The sequence below is a fragment of the Phyllostomus discolor genome, chromosome 1, assembly GCF_004126475.2.
Source record: "Phyllostomus discolor isolate MPI-MPIP mPhyDis1 chromosome 1, mPhyDis1.pri.v3, whole genome shotgun sequence".
Lineage (NCBI taxonomy): Eukaryota > Metazoa > Chordata > Mammalia > Chiroptera > Phyllostomidae > Phyllostomus > Phyllostomus discolor.
This window is the reverse complement of record NC_040903.2, coordinates 87,108,307-87,130,725: the sequence shown is the minus strand read 5'-3', so window position 1 is coordinate 87,130,725 and position 22,419 is coordinate 87,108,307. Positions and strand designations below refer to the sequence as shown.

The 22,419-nt window shown below is 37.5% G+C and overlaps 1 protein-coding gene across 4 annotated transcripts in view; it reads right to left on the bottom strand.

Moving 5' to 3' along the window:
* Nucleotides 1-22,419, bottom strand: part of SLC9B2 (solute carrier family 9 member B2) — a 50,276-nt gene that overhangs the window by 7,590 nt on the left and 20,267 nt on the right. For 3 of the 4 annotated variants that reach the window (XM_036025832.1, XM_036025844.1, XM_028506881.2), the window contains exons 4-10: nucleotides 21,139-21,309; nucleotides 17,412-17,554; nucleotides 16,452-16,579; nucleotides 15,111-15,286; nucleotides 10,749-10,855; nucleotides 6,093-6,242; nucleotides 846-954 (exon numbers count right to left, since the gene is read on the bottom strand). In XM_036025832.1, coding sequence (XP_035881725.1) covers nucleotides 846-954; nucleotides 6,093-6,242; nucleotides 10,749-10,855; nucleotides 15,111-15,286; nucleotides 16,452-16,579; nucleotides 17,412-17,554; nucleotides 21,139-21,309 — 984 coding nt within the window. The remainder of the gene's footprint in view (nucleotides 1-845; nucleotides 955-6,092; nucleotides 6,243-10,748; nucleotides 10,856-15,110; nucleotides 15,287-16,451; nucleotides 16,580-17,411; nucleotides 17,555-21,138; nucleotides 21,310-22,419) is intronic. The other variant, XM_028506882.2, reaches the window with a different exon arrangement.

Sequence of the window (22,419 nt, the reverse complement as noted above, 5' to 3'; positions counted from 1 at the left end):
AATAAGAACTCTCCATTTCCCCCTCCCCCAAAGCCCTGGTACTACCATTTTACTTTCTGTCCCTATGAATATGACGACTCTGGATGTATCAGATAAGGGAAATCATAACAGTGTTCATCTTTTTGTGATTGGCGGATTTCACTTAGTAGTGTCCTCACGGTGCATCCATGTTGCCGTATTAGAATGGAAGAATATTATTTTAAGATAAGAGAGACTAGACTGTTTAAATTCTGAAGAGGAGAAAACTGACAAGTATGCACACAACAAGTGTATTTAAAGATGTATGAGAAGCATGAATGTGTCAGATGCAGAAGGAAGTGACAGGGGATCAGATCCTGGGATGGACAGAGATGATTGTGATGCCAAAAAAAGGAGGGAATATAGAGAACATAGGTGCAAATTAACTTTGAGTACAGTGCTATGAGTCAAGAGAGTTTTAATATGATGGCTTTTAAATGCATAAACAAATAAAAGAATGAATGAACAAATATTTCTTTTCTGTGGGTACATATTATGGAATTGGTTAATTTTCTTTAAAATTCTGGCCCTTGATCAGAACAAGGCTAGATGAAAACTCTATTCTTGGAAAAAAATATTTTAAGGCCTGTATTTTTTTATAGTAGTAAACAGTATTTGTTTTCTTTAAAAGGAACAGTTTTAAAGATATAAAATTTACTGTCTTAGACTGACAAACATTTTCTAACAAACTACTTAAAAAGACAGATCATTATTAAATTTTTATATGATATGACAGTGGGAACCACTGAACATACACCTTCTAAAGGTATTTCAACTGAATCTAAAAAGAGTTGACGTTACCCAAAGCACTTCTTTTATGTTCTTACCTACAGTTTCTGGTCTGAGAGATGCAATCGATACCTCTGCCCCAATCAGTCCAAAGAGAAGGGGCTGAAAGATGTCCCAGGCAACGGAAACAATTTTTTCAACCTCTGCCTAAAAGAAACACACACATACATACACAAATACACACATTTTTATTATGTAAAGTTACCAGTTCTGAATTTACTAATTTGAAATGGGAGTCAATTTGAGCTGAGATAGACTTTATTTCTGTGACATCTATAAATTAAGAGGTTAGCTAGAGAGAGCAAAGATACTGCATAAAGGTATTTCTAACAAAGTTGTTATATGAGGTGCTTTAGTGTGGTTTGCAAATGGATCTTAATTATAGACAGTCTTATAATCTTAGGAGAACTTCTACTTCTGAATACACATTTGTGTGTATGTTTACATATTGTTAATACTTAGGTTTATTTCATAGTTTAAAATGTTATGTTCATTTTACCAGTACGATTTAGAGATCTTATAATATTAGTACACATATCCAGATATGCACCTCATTATTGCTGCACAGGAATCTATGGTGTGGAAGTACCACATATATTCAATCATTTCTTTATTGATGGGCCTTTAAGTTGTTTCTAATTTCATTTTATCTTTATAAAAATACTGTTTAAGGTCAATTCAAATTATGCACAAAAATAAAATTCAGGCATAGTAAAGTGCTGTTCCAGTTATTATTGCCCCTTGGCTTCTTTCACTACTGCTCTGAAGAAAATGGAGCCTGGCCCCTTAAATTTCTCCTTTGCTAGCTAGCACCATATTAAATCTTGTCAGTAGAGGGTGCAGAAGAGATGTTGCCAGAGGAAGGTGCTCTTCCTGGTTTCAGTGGCTTTTCCAGCTGAATCCTACAGCACCAGGCTCCTGCAGCCCAAGGGGCTTCTCCAGTGCCAGGATCCTACCTGGTGGCCGGCAGCTTCCTCCAGCCTACTCCTGGGGTGGTTTCATAGCCTACTCCCTTGGCAATATACCATCCCATGTACCCTAGACAGTGAATTTCTTGGAAATTTGGAGGGTGGACTTCGAGCCAATTCTGCAGGCAGGGTACCATGGTGACTCCTCTGCCACCCAGTGAACCGAAGTTCTAAACAAGGTCTAGATTCTTAGCTCCTGGGCCAGGATAGGTGGAGTGGGTGGTGGGAAGGGGATGCTCTATTGAGCCCTAGAGGTTTACAGCTGCTATTCCTATATTCTTTAGGGGTCTCTTTACATCTTATAAAATAATATCTAGTTAACAATAAACTTGCCATATTCCAGTTACTATGTGATTTCTTTGTCCTGATAAAACCTGAAGTACTAACTTTATAACACATAATGCAAAAACCCTAGGAAAATATTGACATAATTGACTATAGTCTAACTAAAATATCCATGGCCAAAAAAAAAAAGGTGATAAACCAGGAGAAACATCTGTACTAAGTATAACAGAATAAGGAACAATGTCCAGTCAACAAGAAAAAGACATGGATTTGATAGAAAAATGGGAAGTGCCTATGCACAAGTATTTCACAGAAGACATAGAAAGAAACAGAAGTGGCCAAAAAAATGTAAAACGGAGTAATCAGAGAAACAGAAATTAAAATGATATACCAGATTTTTATGGGGGGGGGCAATCACATTGGAAAATATACTGAGAAGTTTTAATAATGTCAAGTACTTGTAATATTTTTAAGGAAATTTACTAATTGGTAGGAGAGCAAATTGATAATGCTTTTCTTGGTAGGCAATTTATTAGTACCTATTACAGTGTTAAAGAATTTACATTTAACAGATTTTTTCAATCAACTAATATAAACCCATATTTCTGGGTAACATTTTTTATACTTAAAATTACACATCTTTAAGGATCTGCACTTCCATATATATAGTATTAAGCAGTTTGACAAGGAGGATTACATAGTTTCTCTATTTTCTTTGTTTTATTACCTGATATTTTATCAGGGTAAATATTCTATTTCCCCTTGGCTTATAAATGTTGAAAGACATAATATATGTGAGGGGGTTGGTTGGTTTATTTACATAGTGATATTCCTATGTCAGGCAAAAAGTTGTGTTTTCACATCATAAGGAATCGGGTAATGACTTAGGTTCAAATCCTGCTACCCATTAACCATAAGCCACTTGCCACTCAACACCTCATTTCCCTCATCTCCAAAACGAGAGGTTTATATTAGGTAGCACACAATATCCTTTATCATTTAATGACAATGACTAGTTCTGCATATGTATTTTCTTGTGGCTTTTTTATAACTTCAAAACTGAGGTGAATTTGTTTATAAAGAAAATAGATAAATTGAATGGGCTAAGTATAAAAGAAGATGAGCCTAGAGGGATGTAGACTGTATTGTCCATGGAGAGGGAAGGCCACTTTGCACATTGTTGTGCACCACTAGTCAGAATCTCCAAACGTAAATCTTTTTCAAAGATGGACAAAAGGAGAAAAGAGAAATGGAATTAAATATCTCTTCATGAGTTAAATATCTACTTAAGCTGATCCTTTTCTTCTTAGAACATTTCAAGATTCATAAGATCCAAATTATATCAGGAAAAGAAAATCCCCTGGCTACAAAGGTCATCAGAAAAAGCACTGGACTTGAAAATAGACGGAAAAAATATGCAAAAGAGCCTTTAAAAAGGTGAGTGCATTTGAATGCAACAGATGGCAAGATTAATGATTTTATGGAAAACCAAGCATAAAAGTATGAAATAATGTCATAAAACTATAGACATAAACAAAATTTTATAAAATATTTTAGCTGTTTAAAACATAATATTGCTATAACATTGTTAAGTTTTTAAGTGTTTCATTTCCTATTTCCCACATAATAGTCATACCAATTCATCAGAGATTTTCTTTATTTTATAGTTAGGAAAACTGAGTATTAAAGAAGTTAAGTGACTTTTGGGGGGATTTACATCTAGCAAGTACTAGACCTGGGATTGGAATCCCAATCTCTTTATTTTAAATTTCATGCTGTTTTTACTATGTTGTGCTACTCTGGAAATAGGTATAAAAATAATATGAGCTATTATTTACTGAGTACATTCTATGACTAAGCACTTTGCTTTATGTAGATTATTCATTTCACTTAATCCTCCACTCTAGAAGTTGTTGCTATATCTCCCCTGATGTCCTCCCACACTTTAGAGACATGGAAGTTGAAGTCTGAGAAGTTAGGAGACTTATATGTGATAGTACAGCTACAAAATTGTATAGCTGAGGCTAGCCCAAGCAGTCAGAGCTCTTGACCCTGTGCTATACTACAGACCAAGGGAGAAAAGTCCAAAACCTGAACTCATTGAGCTGATGTCTCCAGAAGTAGGAACTTCCCTGAGCACTAAAATACAAAAGATAGCACAGTGCCTGCCATACAATTGACTCAGTGAAGATTCGTTTTCTTTCCTTTCTTTAGGGAACCATTTTGATAAACAGATTCTCCTTGGTTTACGACAGGATTATGTCCCAACAGCCCATCAAAGTGGAAAATTCATTTAATATACCTAACTACCAAACATCGAGGCTTGGCTTAGCCTGTCTTAAATGTGCTCAGGACACATTAACTGTAGGCTCAGGATGCCTACAGTTAAGCAATCAGCTTTAGTTTCTTTTCAAGAGTAATTGTCTTCTTGTTCTCACCAGAAGCAGGAGATATAGATGGGCATTTCATATACGAGATGGGACACAAAAACATAACACAATATCCACACGATGCTGGCAACATGGTAGCATCAATTGTTTTCTTTGCTGATCGTGGGGCTGACAGGCAGCTGAGGCTTGCTGCCTCTGCCCAGCATCCTGAGAAGTATCTGGTAACCCTAGCCCAGGAAAAGATCAAAAGTCAAAATTCCAAGTAGAGTTTCTACTGAATGGGTATTGCTTCAGCAGCAGCATCAAGTTGAAAAATTTTTAAGTCAAACCATTGTGAATCAGGGTCCCTCTGTAATCAAAACGTGTGTTCTCATCCTGGGTCTGCCACTCACTAGCTTTGCAACCTTGGGCAATCTGTCTGATATTGCCAAGTCTTCATGTCCTCATCTATATAGCAGGTCAAATATATATATTCATCAAGTTTATTGTAAAAGTAAATGAGATAACATATGTAAGATGTTAAAGATATTTTTCAGAAAAAAAATGAGTATTGAGGAAAGGTCATAAGAGTCTGCTAGACCTCACCACATGAAAATATAAGATATCTGTGTGTAAAAAATGAACAATCTAAAAAGGCATGAAGGGCTAATATCATATATATGTGTATGTGTCTGTCTGTATCTTACAGATCAATAATGCATTAAACTTAAGAAGAAAATTGACAAAAGACAGATCAAAGAAAATGAAAAAATACAAGTAGCTAAATATATGAAAAAGTATTACATTTTGCTGCTAATCAAAGAAACGGAAATCAAGATACCACTATTTACCTATCAGTATGGTACAGCCTTTTAAAAGGGAAAACGGATACTTTCAGAATAACAGTCAATAATATTATAATAACTATGCATGTTGCCAGGTGTGTACTGGAAGTAATGAGGGGAGCACTTTGTGAAATATTGATAGGATTATCTAATCACTATGCTGTACACCTGGAACTAATACAAAATAATATTGAGTGTAAACTGTAATTGAAAAATAAAATAAAAAATAATCAATGTGAAACCTCTTTCATAGAGCAATGTTATTTCTAGAAAATTCATCCTATAGATAAACTCAAAGATATGCTGTACATTGTTGATTTTATGGTATACATCTTCTCACATTTAAACATCTCTGAAATTATGAAGTCATGTCATAATTGGCAACATTCTTTTCCTTTCTTCTTAGTCTTGACAATGCTTAGAGTTTATGACACATGGTATATATAAGGATATTTTATTGAAGCATCTTTTGTTCAGCAGAATATGGAAAACAATGTGTTTTCCATATGTGTGTGAGTAGGAGACTGGTTTAATAAAGTACAGTATAGCCATAAAATGTAATACTCTGCAGCCCTTAGAAAGAATAAGGAAGGCATCAGAGAACTATGATTATGATATATTTTAAGTGAAGACATCAAGTTACAGATTGGTATATAATGGAGATAAGAAAGTGTGTCTTTGGGCATCCATTTGTATGTGCATAGAAAATAGCTTTTATGATAAAATAATTTTATTAATCTGATGTTAAGAAAACATCTGAATGAAAAATTAATCTAATCAGAAAAGGAGTTATGAGAAGGGCTTAAAATGAAACTCACTTTTTGGCCGGCCCACCCCAGGCCTGCGAGAAAAGCCAGGACCAATGTGCACAGTCCTCCGGAGCCAGGGAAGCTGAAGTACGAGCTGCTGAACACTGCGAGCACGGACAGCCCCAAGACGAGGAAGGCTCGTTTCCACATTAGTTTGTCCTTGAGGGGGAAAGAAGTTTAATTACCTCAATTATTTCATGTAATGGACCTTTAATTACTGGTGTTTCCATCTTCAAAACTTAGTGGAAAGTCAAAATGCCTGTACCTGTACACATAAATGCATGACACAACATTCACTTTCCTTTACTCAGCAAAAGCGGAGATAACACAGGTGCAAATGTAGCTGCCTCTTTCAGGAATAAGATTTAGCTTCCTGCGCAGTTATCGATGCAGAATTTTACAGGGTTGAATGGAATGGCAGAAAAAAGCACCATGGGCTTTGGAGCCAGACGGGCCAGGTTTATTCTAGCTCTTTCACATCGCTGGTATACGTGTGGCACGTTCCTGTGCCTCTCCAAACTTCATTTCCTCCTCCCTGAACGCTGTTACATCACGGGCTTTTATAAAGGATAAAGATGTGACACCTGTTAGTTTTAGGATCTCTGTTTACTCTTTATGTTATGCACTTTGGGTTTTTCTTTCTAAATCCTTACATACCAAGAAGATTTAAGAGACTATTGACTGAGTAGATTTTTGTTGTTGAGTTTTATTTTTTTATGTTGTTGATTTTTAATGTCTTAAGAAATGTGTACCTCTTTCCCTTTACTTTTCACTGTTCTGCCTTTAAAAATTCTTGATAACTTTAGAAGGCAGGCATGTCTTTAAGAATGCTTGACTTACAGGCAGGCAGGATCTGAAGGGGAAATAACTGAGTTCATTTCCAGCTCCACTGCATTCTAGCTATGTGACCTTGGTTCAAGTCACTTCCCCCACCCGAAGTTTGGACTTCCTTATCAGTAAAATGTTTGTGTGAATAGTACTCTCATCATGAGTTATTGTGTGGGTGCTACTGGATCATTGCTTCCCAATAGAAGGGCCAGTGACCATGGAAATTTCTGTATCTGCACTGCCTGTGGAAATGCTCTCTGCTATAGCCACATGTAGCCAGTGGTTGTCCTATTAAACAGAGTGGCACTTTTCTCAACTAACCATATCACTTTACACACATTTTTCTCTTCATTTTTTTGGTGTAGTTAGAAAGATCTTGTCACTTTTTTTATGCATTCAAAAAATTTACAATATATTTCACAATTTTCTTTTATAAGACAATTTTACCTTGAGTTTTATGGAGCATAATGAAAAGTCAAATCAACATACTGGTAATGGATATATTACTTTTCTTAAAGTTCTACTTAAGTTTCTTTCTTAAAGTATATTTTATTGATTATGCTGTTACAGTGGTCTCATTTTTTCTCCCCTTTACCCCCCTCAGCCCTGTGCACCCCCCACCAGCATTCCCCTACCTTAGTTCATGTCCGTGGGTCATACACATAAGTTCCTCAGCTTCTCCATTTCCCATATTATTCTTAACTTCCCCGTTTATTTTGTACCTACCATTTATGTTTCTTATTCCCTGTACCTTTTGCCCCATTCTTCCTTCTCCTCCTTCCTACTGATAACCCTCCATGTGATCTCTATTTCTGTGATTCTGTTCCTGTTCTAGTTGTTTGTTTAGTTTGTTTTTGTTTTCATTGTTTTTTAGGTTCAGTTTGTTGAAAGTTGTGAGTTTGTTGTCATTTTACTGTTAATAGTTTTGATCTTTTTCTGTTTCTTCAATAAGTCCCTTTAACATTTCATATAATAAGGGCTTGCTGATGATGAACTCCTTTAACTCGACCTTATCTGAGAAGCACTTTATCTGCCCTTCCATTCTAAATGAAAGCTTTGCTGGATAGAGTAATTTTGGATGTAGGTCCTTGCCTTTCATGACTTGGAATAGTTCTTTCCAGCCCCTTCTTGCCTGCAAGATTTCTTTTGGGAAATCAGCTGATAGTCTTATGGGAACTCCTTTGTAGGTAACTGTCTCTTTTTATCTTGCTGCTTTTAGGGTTCTCTCCTTATCTTTAATCTTGGGTAATGTAATTATGATGTGCCTTGGTGTGTGCTTTCTTGGGTCCAACTTCTTTGGGACTCTTTGGGCTTCCTGAACTTCCTGGAAGTCTCTTTTGCCAGATTGGGGAAGTTCTCCTTCACTATTTTTTCAAATAAGTTTTCAATTTCTTGCTGCTGTTCTTCTCACACCCCTATGATTCGGATGTTGGAACATTTGCAGTTGTCCCAAAGGTTCCTAAGCCTCTCTGCATTTTTCAAATTCTTGTTTCTTCATTCTGTTCTGATTGAATGTTTATTTCTTCCTTCTGTTCCAAATAATTTATTTGATTCCCAGCTTCCTTCCCTTCACTGTTGGTTCCCTGTATATTTTTCTGTGCATAGCCTTCACTTTTTCCTCTATTTAGTGACCAAACTCAACCATTTTTGTGAGTATTCTGATTAGCAGTGTCTTGAACTCTGCATCTGATAGATTAGCTATCTCTTTCATCACTTAGTTCTTTTACTGGAGCTTTGATCTGTTCTTTCATTTGGGCCATATTTCTTTGTCTTGTAACATCTGTTATGTTGTAAGGGGTGGAGCCTTAGGTATTCACCAGGGCTGGGGCAACCCATGTTGCTGCATTGTGGTGCTATATATGGGGGAGGGGTCAGAGAGGGAACAGCCACTTGCTGGGCTCTTGGCCAGCTTTCAGTCACTTCCCCTGCTTCCCATAAGCACACTGGGCCCTTCGGGTGCTGATTCCTTGGTAGGTGTGTTTGTGTATATCCTAGGACACTGTGGTTCTCTCCCATGAACTTTCCTGTGAGCCTGGGAGTTTCTCTCGCCACTGCAACCCCTCCCCCCAACTTTTTACCGCCAGAGGTTTTGAGGCTTTCTTTTCTCACTCTGGAACCCTGGGTTGCGCCATCTGTCTTGTTTCCGGGTTGTCTGTCCTTGTTTATCCACAAGCAAATGTGGAACTGCCAGCCACCAGCTGTCACCTTGCCCACCCAGTCTGCCAGCCACTGCCTTGGCATGCATCCTGTCCACCCTGGCTGTCTGTCTCCTCCCCTTCTACCGGTCTGGATGAATTTTTCTTAACTCCTTGGTTGTTGGACTTCCATACAGTTTGATTTTCTGGCAATTCTGGTTGTTTTTTTGTTTTAAAATTTGTTGTTGTCCTTCTTTTGGTTATGCAAAGAGGCAAAGTATGCTATTTGTGTCTCCATCATGGCCAGAAATCCCTCTACTTAAGTTTCTAATCCATTCAAAATGTTCTGAAATCTTCATTATGCCAATTCTTATAGAAAAAAAAACATTTTTATGTTGAGAAAGCATTGTGAACCATGAAGAACTTTGATCTCTGTGGTTAGAAATATTGGACATTATAATAAAATATTAAGGTCTATGTATAGTATTAGAAAGTATTAGAATCTAAGGTATTTTGATACTAAATAAAAAGCACACAGTCATTTTACATCTTGATTTAGTTGAATATTGTGTCTCTGATATTAGTGACATTGAGCATCTTTTCATACGTCTATTGGCCATCTGTCTGTCCTCTTTGAAGAAGTGCCTGTTTAGGTCCTTTGCCCATTTTTAATTGGGTTACTTAGTTATTTGGTGTTGAGTTTTGTAAGTACTTTATAAACTTTGGAGATTAAATCCTTATCAGATGTATTGGTGAATATGTTTTTCCATTCTGTGGGTTGTCTTTTTAGTTTGTTCATGTTTTCCTTTGCTGTGCAAAAACTTTTTAGTTTGATGTAGTCTCATATTTTTATTTTTTCTTTTGTTTCCCTTCCCTGGGAAAATATCTCTGATAAAAAAATTTCTATGAGCAGTACCTGAGACTTTGCTGCCTATGTTTTCTTCCAGGATTTTTATGATTTCAGGTTTAACATTTAAGTCTTCAATCCATTTTGAATTTATTCTTGTGTGTGATGTAAGAAAGTGGTCTAGCTTCATTTTTCTGCACATACCTGTCCAATTTTCCCAACACCATTTATTCAATAAATTATCATTAGCCCATTGTATGTGCTCGCTTCCTCTGTCGAATATTAATTGATTATAAAGGTGTGGGTTTATTTCTGGGCTCTCTATTCTGTTCCATTAATCTATGTGCCTGTTTTCATGCCAGTACCAGGCTGTTTTGATTACTAATGCCTTGCAGTATAGTTTATTAGGTAGAGTGATTTCTACAACTTTGTTCTTTCTCAGGATTGCTGTTGCTATGCAGGGCCTTTTGTGATTCCATATAAATTTTTGAAATATTTGTTCTAGTTCTGTTTATGAATGATTAATAAAAATAAGTAGAAATAATGGAATAAAAATTAATTTAAAAATTTAAAATTTGCATATTGTATCATTTTGGAATTGTTGTTATTTGTTTTACAGAAAAATTTGAACTGTACAGAATACAAATTAGAGAAAAAACCTTTAGGACTGCATTGAAATCTCATGCATTTAGTTCTCTTCCTACATCTCATAGACAGCACTGTTAGATATGCAGTTCGAACATGGGGTGCCGTTTTCTAAGTTATGTCCCTCACATTGGCTTTGGAGGAAGTGCTCCAGAATGCTTTTCCAGTAACAATGCAGAGCATAACTTTCCCACAGATTATTTCTTTTACCTGGTCACTGCTTGGAAAGTACCGAACAAAAAGTCCAAGAAGAGATCCAGCTGCCACACCAATTACCACCTCCAAAACTCCTTTGAAGACATTAAAAACTGTGGAGCCTTACAAATATATGAAAAAGAAAAACTTTAGACAGAACTCGAAATCCATAAACAAACTTGACTTTAAACATCAGCATAAAGCATCAAATTACACTGTAGGAAGAGTTTATAGATGTTGTCTGAGCTCTACATTCTTGAATCTATGACTTAAAATGTCTAATAGACCTATCTTATAATAAAAGCACATATATATGGGCTATATATTTCAAAACAGACATAAGCTATGACTAGTGTACTCTGTTCTATGTCTACTTCCATAAATATTTACTTAAGGAGCCCAAGAAAACATGAAAGGTAAAATTCATGGTTCAGAGATAATTTTTTTCTGTTATATTCAGAGGCTGGGTACGTAGGCAGATCTAGCCTTTAAACTGCCATTTTTAAGTAATAAATGCACACTGATATTGAGTAGCTGTGATATGGATAGAATACAGTAATTTAAGAATTTGGCAATTAAAATCAAGATTCTCTTCTTAGCACAGTGAGTGTAGGGGTAAGTCCCTCTAATGTTTATTCTAAAAGTAAATCTGAAAAAACACTATTTTTGAATAGGGATGTACAGTCACAGGGATGTAAAGTACAGCATAGGGAATACAGTTAGTATTGTAATAACTACATATGGTGCCAGGTGGGTAGTTGAAATAATGGGAGGATCATTTTGTATATTATATCATTGACTAACTAACCACTGGGCTATACACCTGAAACTAATGTAGTTTCTAGTAAAGTGACTAATGAGACTAATAAAGTAACATTGAAAGTCAATGGTAATTTAAAAAAATTAAACAAATTATTTTTGAAATTGCTCTTGGAGGTCTAGCTTCTTTGAAATATTATAATATAGAGAGGTAAGAAGAACCTGTATATTCCACCCAAGCATAAAAGACTTAGAACACTTGAATGAAGAAAATCTTTGTTAGCACATTGTGCAGAAAATTGTATTAAAATTGTTCAACACATAAAGCCTTTTTATACACTATTCTAAGAGTAAATGTACTAACAAATTATTGTGGTTTCTTCATATTGTGATGAAGGATGCAGACTATGCCACCTCAAAATATGCTACTTTGGCATAAGGATTACTTTGAGCTGAAGGCACTTGAGGAAAGACAGATACACAAAAAGTTCCTTGCACCCCCTCTGTTTGTTTAAAAGCTGGCTACAAATTTGTAAAGGTGTTCCTATTCTCTCTGGACCAGGAAGGCCAGAAGTTAACCACTGAGACCACCAGGGACCCTCACAGGCTCAGAGATGTCACCAGTAGAATTGACATGGCAGTTTTTCCTAAGACCAGCCATTATCTACCATTAGTTTCTCATATAGTTGCCTTGCCATAATTTGTTGACCTAAAAGCTCAAAGTCCTTATCTTTTGTCTGGCAATTCTCTACAAAATTACCGTTCTTTGCTAAGATGCCACATAAGCCCAAATTCTAACCACTCCTTTCAGTTACTCCTCCCTGAGTACTCCCATTTGAGTGTGGCACAACACACGTGCTAATAAACTGTTGTTCTGTTAATCTGTCGTTGGTCAATCTGACTTACAGAGCCCCAGCCAAGGAACCTAAAATGGGTAGAGGTAAACCAGTTTTTCTTGCCCTACAGTTTCAATCATCTCTCTGATTTAAAAGTATAATACCCTTGTAGTCATTTTATTTAATTCAGACAACTCTGTTAGACAGAGTATGACTGTCAAAAGTATGTTATGATAGCATATGTCTTGACCTATTATAGTGAATAATTTGCTATAAACATGTAGAAAGTACTAATTACTTTCAGTCTCTTGTATAGTAAGGTATTGTTTGTTTGTTTGTTTGTTTGTTTAAGACTTCTTGGACTCCATCTCTGAAATTTTAATTTAGTAAGTCTGGCAGGGCTTGGGATCCACATTTTTAAGAGGTCCAGATAGTGCCCATCCAAAGGATGAAGGACCACACGTAGGGGAACAGGCAGAGTGAATGTAACATTATCAACAAGGAAGGGTTTTTAACCTATCCATAGCCTTCTCCCCCCTCACCCCACCCCTGATTATGAAAACCGGAGCAAACCCTCCCCACTGCCCTCCCTGCCCCTGCTCTTCCCCCTCCCCCATGACTTTCATGCAAACTCTGATGCCCTTGTTAAAAACAAAACCATGGGACCACAATGGTGTCACTTGTGCTAAAGCCCATGATACCAAACCTAGATTTAATGCCTGATTGAACTGCAGTTTCAACATGTCTCAGAAATACAATCTTATTCCAAGTCTTGAATTTCCTGGTCAACATCAAGGAAACATCTTGTCATATGGACCCTCTCTACCTACCACCCCCCTAGAAAGAAGAGGCAGTCTGCCTAATACAAATCCTTGTCTTCCTTTCCTGCCTCAAAAGAAAAAAGACAGTCTGGTCTAAAAATAATCCTTTTCTTTTCTTTTGTCAATGGCTCCCTTGCCTTACCCTTCTCCCCATAACAATATTCCATTTTTTCCTACCCTTAGATCAGGGGTGTGAAACTCATTTTCACCAGGGGCCACATCAGCCTCAAGGTTGCCTTCAAAGGGCCGAATGTATTTTAGGACTGTGTAAATGTAACTACTCCTTAACTGTTATGGAGTTGAAATTACATTTGGCCCTTTGAAGGCAACTTCAAGGCTGATGTGGCCCCTGGTGAAAATGAGTTTGATGCCCCTGCCTTAGAGAGCCCTTCTAGTTGCTAAATGAATGTTGCCCAATTCATGAATCACATAATAAAGCCAATTAGATCTTCAAGTTTACTTGGTTATCTTTTTCAACACTCTACAGCTGTGTTTTCAGTTTCTAAAGGTTTGGCTTTAATTAGTCCAAGGCAGGGCCATATATATGTATTTTTTAACCCTCCCACCAGGCAATTCTAGTGTGGACAAAAAAGGACCACATACTAAACCCAACCAGCTCAGGGGTGGCCTGCATGGTGGGCTTTACAAACACAGAGGCTGAAAGTAGCTACATAGGATGGTCTGAATCATAAAAATTCCTAACTAAAAGCGGGTCACTGTGGGTACTCACATCCTCGGCCTGCAGCTTCCTTGGCAGAACCCCTCATTGTTATCTTGTTCTCTGCACACCATCCCTGTATACTGTAAATGTTAATTGTTAACTACCTTGGATCCACCAATGTAAAAGAAGTATGTGTCTCTCCATTTTACTCTTTATTCGATCTCAGATATTTTGCCTCTTTGTTTTCTCTTGCATCCCTAATCTATCACCAATGAATTTCATGTAACCTCCTGTCTTACAGTTCTTCCTATGATTCTAATGCATAAAATAAGCTGTAAAACTGCTATTCTCCAGAGCACTTTCCCAATTTGTTCAATTTTGCTTCCCAGACATTGTTGTGAGTTTGGCTCATATAAATACATAAAAATTCTCTGCAGGTTTGGATGTTTCTTACCTTGACACTAGAGTGCATCTGAGGCTGAGAATCATTTGTTTTAAAGGTGTGGGCCAGGAAAGCAGTGAAAACATAAGTTTGGATAGATACAGTACAGTTAAGACAAAGGCAACAGAGTAGATTTGATTTAATAGGTAATAGGGAATCCTCATTGTTCTTGAAAAGGAAAGTAACATTATGAGAGCCATCCTTTGATAAGATTAATTTACTAGTGAGACACGGAAGGGACTGGATGTTAAGGCAACTGGGGCAATAAGAAGAGGTGAGGTTCTAGGTAATCACTATAAATCATATATAACTACAAAATGGTTAAGACAACTACAGGGAACTGTACAGAGAATACATAACTTTCTAAAGTGTTTCTTCTTTATTACTACTTAAAACAAAATATACCCAAATCAGACAATTATCAAGTATTAATAAGACACTCATCTAAATCATTGTTTGTAACCATAAAATATAAAAATGAGAGAACAGAAATTGTTCCTTCCACTCGAACTCTTCTCTGTCATTTTGCTCATTGAAAAATCTACTCAACCTTTGTGTGAGGTCTCCAGATTAAACTTTCCTAGATGGCTCCATGCAAAAGCTGTTCTCCTTTAAATGTTGCTACTTTGCATTCCCCCTTCATTCACTTCCCACACTACTTGAGCAGTGTGTCTAGACGGTGAAGGGAGGGAAGGTAGGAAGCTACTGGTTCCCCCTTAGGTAAGGAACTAACTCTTGAGTTGCTTTCTCTATTTGAATTTACCTTAATCAGTCATCAAACAAATATGTCACACTTATTTCACTATAATCTCTCTCTTGAGCTCAAGAGGACAGCACACTGTGAAATGATCAGTTTACCTGTGGAAAAGGCCATGCCCAAGCATGTGTTGAAGCCAGTGATGGCCAGAATGTCATCAAAGCTGCCAGCAGCCATGAGTAAGGTTGGGATACCCTTTTCAACACCATAGCCTCGTTCCTGCAAAAGGAGCATTGAAGGCACCACGACAGCTGGAGACACAGCACCTAAAACAAAGCTAAGCAGGTAGCACTTTAAACATTTATGATACTATCTTACCCACCATCATCACCATCATTACTAAAATTACAACCTCTACTTTTTTTAGAGGATACCCTTTAGATAGTCTTTTCAATGGCAGTGATGCCTCAAACCAGAAACACACATATACAAGTTCTATGGAACACTTTTTTAAAAAACAAACTGTGGCCATGAACAACCTGCATTGCAAGCACTTTGGTTGCATATATATATTTATGTATGGGTGGTCTAGAATAGGGGTCCCCAACCCCTGGGACAAGGACAGGTACTGGTCCTTGGCCTGTTAGGAACTGGGCTGCACAGCAGGAAATAATGGCAGGTAAGTGAGCTTCCCTTCATCTGTGGAAAAATTGTCTTTCATGAAACCGGTCTCTTGTGCCAAAAAGGTTGGGGACTGCTGGTCTAGAAGACATATGGGGTTAGGCCCCAGGCATCTGCCTTTAAAAAAAAACATTCATGGCACAAGTTTTAAAAAACGTGGCCATGGATGTTTGGATTGGGATCCAGTGATTCTTCTCTCAGGGCTTAGTATGCCAAATGAGACAACAGAACAGAAGGGGAAGGCCACACTGATGGTGATGGTGATACGAAGAATAGAAGCAGTAGTAACAGCAGAAGCCTTTATAGTACTTAACACGTGCCAAACACCACTTTAAGCACTTCATATATATTAAATAATTTAATCCTCATAACAACCCCATGAGGCAGCTACAGTCATCCTGTTCATTTTGCAGATGAGGACACTGAGGTACAGAGAGATGGGGTAACTGCCAGAGACCACATCCTGGAAAGTCCCAAGTCAGGACTTGAGTCCAGACAGTGTAGCTCCAGAGTCTTAACCATGAGAACTCACAACTAACTTCTTGCCTACTTATTAGCCCTAAATTTCTACTAAGCGATTTATATTTATTTTCCTCTCTTGGTCCTTAGCCATTTGAAATAAGAACTGACAGTGGAAGGAAGAGACAGCAGGATCACCTAATGATATGTTGGAATATTAATAGCCATAATACTATGCTGGAATATCCATGTTATATTTTCTGATGTCCTTAAGAAAGTGCTATTATGCATTCTCCTGTATAGAATCAGAGAAAGCCCTAAATGACCATGCATATTTTCATATAACAAGGCAAAATCATTACCCCAGTATAAATGCCCATTGCCAGGGTAAACCCATTAGGAAGTGGGCAAGAAGGGCGGACGTGCATGCTTCCACAAGACAAGGACCCATGGATAATCGTACACAGACACCCTTCAACTTCTTCAGGGCCTGAAATATAAAAATAGACATATTAAAATAAGCCTCTGAAGACCAACAGAGAAAATGACATTAAATGCTTTTTCTTCAGTATTCAGGCCATGTCTGGATCATCATGAAGTTTGCATGTACTGAGTCTTACTTCACAAACATTTCAGTGTTCTAAGTGTTTTGGAGATAACTTATTTAGGCCTCATAACAACCCTGTAATGTAGGTAATATTATTACCACCGTTTTTAGATGTCCTCATCTGAAAAGGTACAAGTTAGAGTCATTTGCCCAAGATCACGAAACTGGTGAATGGTGGAGTTAGGTTTGAACCCAAGCAGGTTTAATCTTCTCAGTGTTAGCTTTATGTATGATTTGTGGCCCCAGAATGAACCCAGGTTAACGACCTTTATCCCCCAAAATATTCACTCCCATCTTCAAAAACATGCATAACTAAAATCATTTTAGAAAAGTATACTTGAGACTCATTCCGTATTCCAGGCAGTTTCCTAAGCTAGTATAGTTAGCCCTGAACTCCTGTTTTGGGCTTTGTGCTTCAAATAGAGGATGGCTCTCTCATGATCATTATCTATAACTATGGCCTATGTCTCTGACAGAGAAAGGGGAGTGCTTTATTCTTGGTGCTGTCCCCAAACAGACAGTAACTGTACTTTCCTCCATAAAAAAACATGGGGACATCTCCTGGGGATAGTCCTGCATGAAATAAATTCTATTGCCTTCTTGAGAATGCCATGAAAAGTGTCCATACCCATTTTCTAAAGCTGTGATTCTGATACTTGCAGCATTGGAGGAACAAAATTCATGGTCAAGAGTTAGAATTTTACAACTTCAATACCTTTGAATCCAGCCCAAGGCCAGCACGAACCAATATAATAGACAGGGCTAGGCTTCGCAAAGCAGAAGACCACTTGTGCTTGATCTGCACGTTCTCACTGATGACAGGGATATTTCTTATGAGAAACCCAGCAAGCAGCATGCCTGGAATGGGGGAGTCAAACAACTCTTTAGTTTTCAAACACAGAAAATACTTTTTGGCACTTTAGATGTGAACGAGATTACTCTATAATCCCAGAAACTACTTCCTTTATGCTTAGTCCTTAGATAAAATTACATTAAACTTTAATTTAAAAATTAATATGGTAAAGAAGCTAACAAAAAGCTTTAATATGCAATAAAAATGATAGACTAAAATAATCATTAGAGTAACTGAAACTGAGAGAAATAGGACAATATTGTAAAGTGTGATCAAATTCTAAATATGAAATGTTTTAATAAAATGTCCAATTCAGTCATCTGTGTGCAAGCAGCAAACAGCTCCTGAAATTACTTGCTACGTCAGATTACCTGAAATATCCATAAATACCTATGTGGGGCTCTATTTTGCCTTCAAACCAGGTAATTTAATAAAAAAAAAAACACAACCTGCTTTACAAAGGCTTAGAAGTGCCTCCTTTCATTCAACAATTCAACACATACCAACACCTTCAGTACCTGAGACACTGGGGTAGGTATTTGAGATAATAATGGACAAAGACTTGGCATCACACCTCAACAAGCTTGCAGACTGTAGGGGGGCAAGACAACTGGACAGACGCAATGTTATAAAACCATAAGCATAAGCTGAGACAGGAGGATGAGTCACAGCAGTCCAAAGGCAGGGAAGGGGGAAGGAGAGGGGATTGGGGGAGTTGAGAAGTTTATGGAAGACACTGAAGTTTCTTCCAAGGTATGACGAGAAAGGGTGACATAATCTGGAATTTGCAAGTAGTTGAGTGTGACTGAGAAAGCTGAGTGGTCGTGAGAGAATTCTGCCCTTGCTGATGTCACACATTCATACCAACGGGAAGACTGCTCTGCCAGGCACTGTGAGGCTCCTGCCCTCCTCTCACTATCTCCTCATAGGCACCACATGTTAAAGGACTAAACGCATTTACTGAGGTGGAGATGCTTTGTATGTAAGCTATGAGAACAGAGACGAATTACAAGCACAGCTTTTGTTAACTTGCTCCAGATACCTCCAGGCAAAAAAGCTGAATTCACCTCCAGGCATCTCTTATCACTGCCATTTAATCTAGAATAAGGTCTCAAAGTCCTGAATTCTGCAGTCATGGTCTGTCTAGAATTTTTGAAAGTATGAAGTAGGCTATAATAGCTCTTTCAAAAATTAGTGATAAAAACAACATGGTAAAAATTAACACATTACAGGCAGGAGTAAAGTAACAAGTGTATGTCCAACCCCACTGTAACTTTCCACCTTCATTCCCCAAAAGTTTCCACTATGAAGTGTTTTCTGTGCTCTTCCAGAACGTTTCATTACCTACTTAAGCACAACGTGTGTTTGCATGCATGTGTACTCTGTGTTGGACTCAAATGGGAGCATATTTTTGCACCACTGTACAATTTAGGTTTTTTTACACTCAACCCATATTCTGAACATATTCCCAATGATGCACATCTATATTTGCCTTATTCTTTTAAAAAGTCATAATAGTACCTCATTGTTTGAAAATATCATAATTTTGGGGCCAATTCATGGACCAATTCATATATCAGGTACTTATTAAGTGCCTACTACATGCCAGCCTTATGGTACTCTTACGGTTCCCTGGTAAAACTGAGGTGAGCTGGACCAACATGGTCCCTGTTCATATGGAGCTTATAGATTTGCAGGTTTGTGCAAGTATATCCACAGGATAATTCACAGCAGTGGAAGTGTTAGGCTCTAGGAACCAGGTATGTATATCATTTTTATAGATATTGATGAATTACCCGCCAAAAATGCTACACTAAACTTACATTTCATTAGTATGTCAATAGTTTCTTACTGAAACTTAAAATGTGGATCTAAACCAGTCCTAGATTGATTATAGCACATAATTACCTGAAATCCAGAGAAATAATAATGTTACAAGAACTCAAAAATATGTCAAGAGTTTCTTTAGGAGTTTTAGAGGGGATAAGGGAGCACTTTTTATTCTCCTGATGAACGTAAAAACAATTTCCTTGGGGCCATGTTTCCTTCGCCAGTGGTCCGGGTTGGTGTGGCCAACTGACTGCCACTCGGCAGGCATCCCCTTCTTGCCTCCATGCCCGCAGGAGCCTCTCCTTGGTTGTGGAGGAAAGAACACCTTCTTTCAAAAGGTGTATTCTTTTTTAAAAAATTTGTATTATAAATTTTAAAACTATCAACAAAAGTCCAGTTTATTTCAAATACTGCCAAGTTATTTTTGAAGCAAGTCCTTAGTGAAAAAGCTTAGCAAAGAAGTCACTCACATCACTGACAAGCGAGTATTGGTGTCACCATAAATGTTGGTGTTTATTTTTGTTTGTTAATGTTAATGAATAATGAAATTCATAATGAATGAATATGTTATGTTAATGCAAATGAAAATATGTATGGGAACTTCACTTGTTTGTCAAAGATGTGAGACTTACAGTATATCAAGTCCTTATTTGTAGCATTTGCTGATTTCTGTATTATAAATACTTCCATCCTGGCCCATGTTAAACTATGAACCTGGTGTCACTGAATGTGGAGCTGGAAAGAGATGGGCACTGCCACACCATGATATGGTATTTCCACAGTCTCAAGAGCAGAGATAAGGGGAAATGTCATAAAATACTTAGGATCAGTTTTAAGTATTTATTGTTCATGTTTTTAATGCAAGTTACTCAACTCTAAGTACAGTATACGAGGTCTGTCCAGAAGGTATCCAGCCATGTAATATGAAAAATAGAGACAATAACTGAAGATGCAAGATACAAGAAACACTGTACATAGGACAATGATACCTTAGTCCCCTTCAAAGTAGGGAGCACCTTGGGACCCCACACAGTTTTCCCAATTGCCATCAGCTGCCCCATCATATTCTTGAATCTCATTGATTGTCTGAAATCTCTTCCTTTTCAAAGGCGATTTTAGTTTTGGGAAAAGCCGTAAGTCGTAGGGCACCAAATCTGGGCTGTGGCGGGGGCTGAGTTACTTGGGTGATTTGATGTTTCTCCAAAAACCTCTGCATGAGATGTGATGCATGAGCAGGTTTGTTGTCTTGATGAAGCTGTCAATCACCAGTTGCCCATAGCTGTATCTTGCTGAATCATCCCAATAGTTTCCACATGGGAATGTTCAAGCTTAATGCAACATTTAATACAGATTCGTTGCTCTACTCAGTCATTTTGAATGCAATGACCACATAGTACACATGCTCACTCAATGGTGTCTACCACCCCCACTGACTAGTACCATGAAGTCGTCATTGTTCATGCATATGCATTCCAGTCCACTGTCCTCGGCTGCCAGGTTACATCCATGTCACTCAAACTGTTCTCGTTATATTAATAATGGCTGGACTTTTTCTGGACAGACCTCGTATATAACTTAATTTTTTGAAATCACCTTTTTCACAACTGGCTCACAAAAATCCTCAAAGTTAAACTATCAGTTTTTAGCTCCAGCACAGAAAATCCAGAAATAGTTTATTCCTTTATTTCCCAAGGTTTCCAAAGTACTACTCCTAAAACATAATTCACTCTGAAGAAGACAGGATGTGTTTAGCACTTACCAAGAAGAGGAGGCAGTGGAGGCAATGTAGGCAACTTAATGAGCCCCATAATTTTACCTCCAATGACGGCACATATGAAAAGGATTATAATTCCAAACAGGTTTCCTCCAGGAAGACATTCGCTGCCAGTAATTGACCAAACTACAGCCCATAGAAGAACAACCATGGTAACTGAAACAAACCAGGAAAACTAGTTTCTATTAATAAGTTGTTATATATAGATTTTAATATAATCTAATTTTTTAAATAGATAATATATGCAGATACTTACAACCATGTGTAAGTTTGAAGACCATTAGTAATATGAACAACCAGGTAATTACCAACATCTCAGAGAGTAGAATGTCACCACCAGTGGTTTTGAATCCACCTGTGTGACCCCTCCTAATCCCTTCCCAATTTCCTTTCACACTGCCGGCAGGAGCTATTCTGATTTTTTTTAACATTTCCTTATTTTTCCTTAAAATTTTACAATAAATATCTCACTAGTTAATATTAAAAAGAGAAACAATCACTACCTTTACCCTCTTCGCAGGAACATGAAAACACTTGAACAATCACATTCCAGTATTTAGTTCTGCCTTGATTTAAACATTACTATTGTTTCTTTCCTACTGTCAATGTTTGTTCAGAATTACCCACATACTTACCTATTTTTTAATCATCATTCATTATGCTATATCACGACCCTCACCTGAGACAACTATCTTGTTGCCTGAAGTATTCCCTTTAGTAGAGGCATTTGTTAAAATGTGAAATGCTTCTCTATTTGAAAACCTTGTGTTCTACACAACTGTACACTGAAAATAGAAAGGCTCATGGGAAAAAGAGAGTGATTGATTTTGAGAGAGAGCAAAACATCAATTTGCTATTCCACTCACTTATGCATTTATTGCTTTATTCTTGTAGGTACCCTGACTGGGGATCAAACCCGTAACCCTGGCATATCAGGACCATGTGCTAACCAACTGAGCTACCTGGCCAGGGCCTCGATTCAGTTTGCATTCACTTTTACTGCTTGATGATGCAAAGTATTAACGTGCCAGGAAAAATTATGTACAAAAATGCAAATTGCATATTACACTGACACAAGTTCCTACTTACCATTGCAAGTGAGTTAATTCATGACACAGAAACACCCTGCAGCCAAGTATGCCATATTTCCTATTAGGATCTGTTGTCAGTCAATTCTGCTTTACTTGTGTGTAATTATTTTTATTTTCATTTTTAAAAGATAGTTCTTCTGGGGGTATACAATCCTAAGTTCAGAGTTTCTTTCTC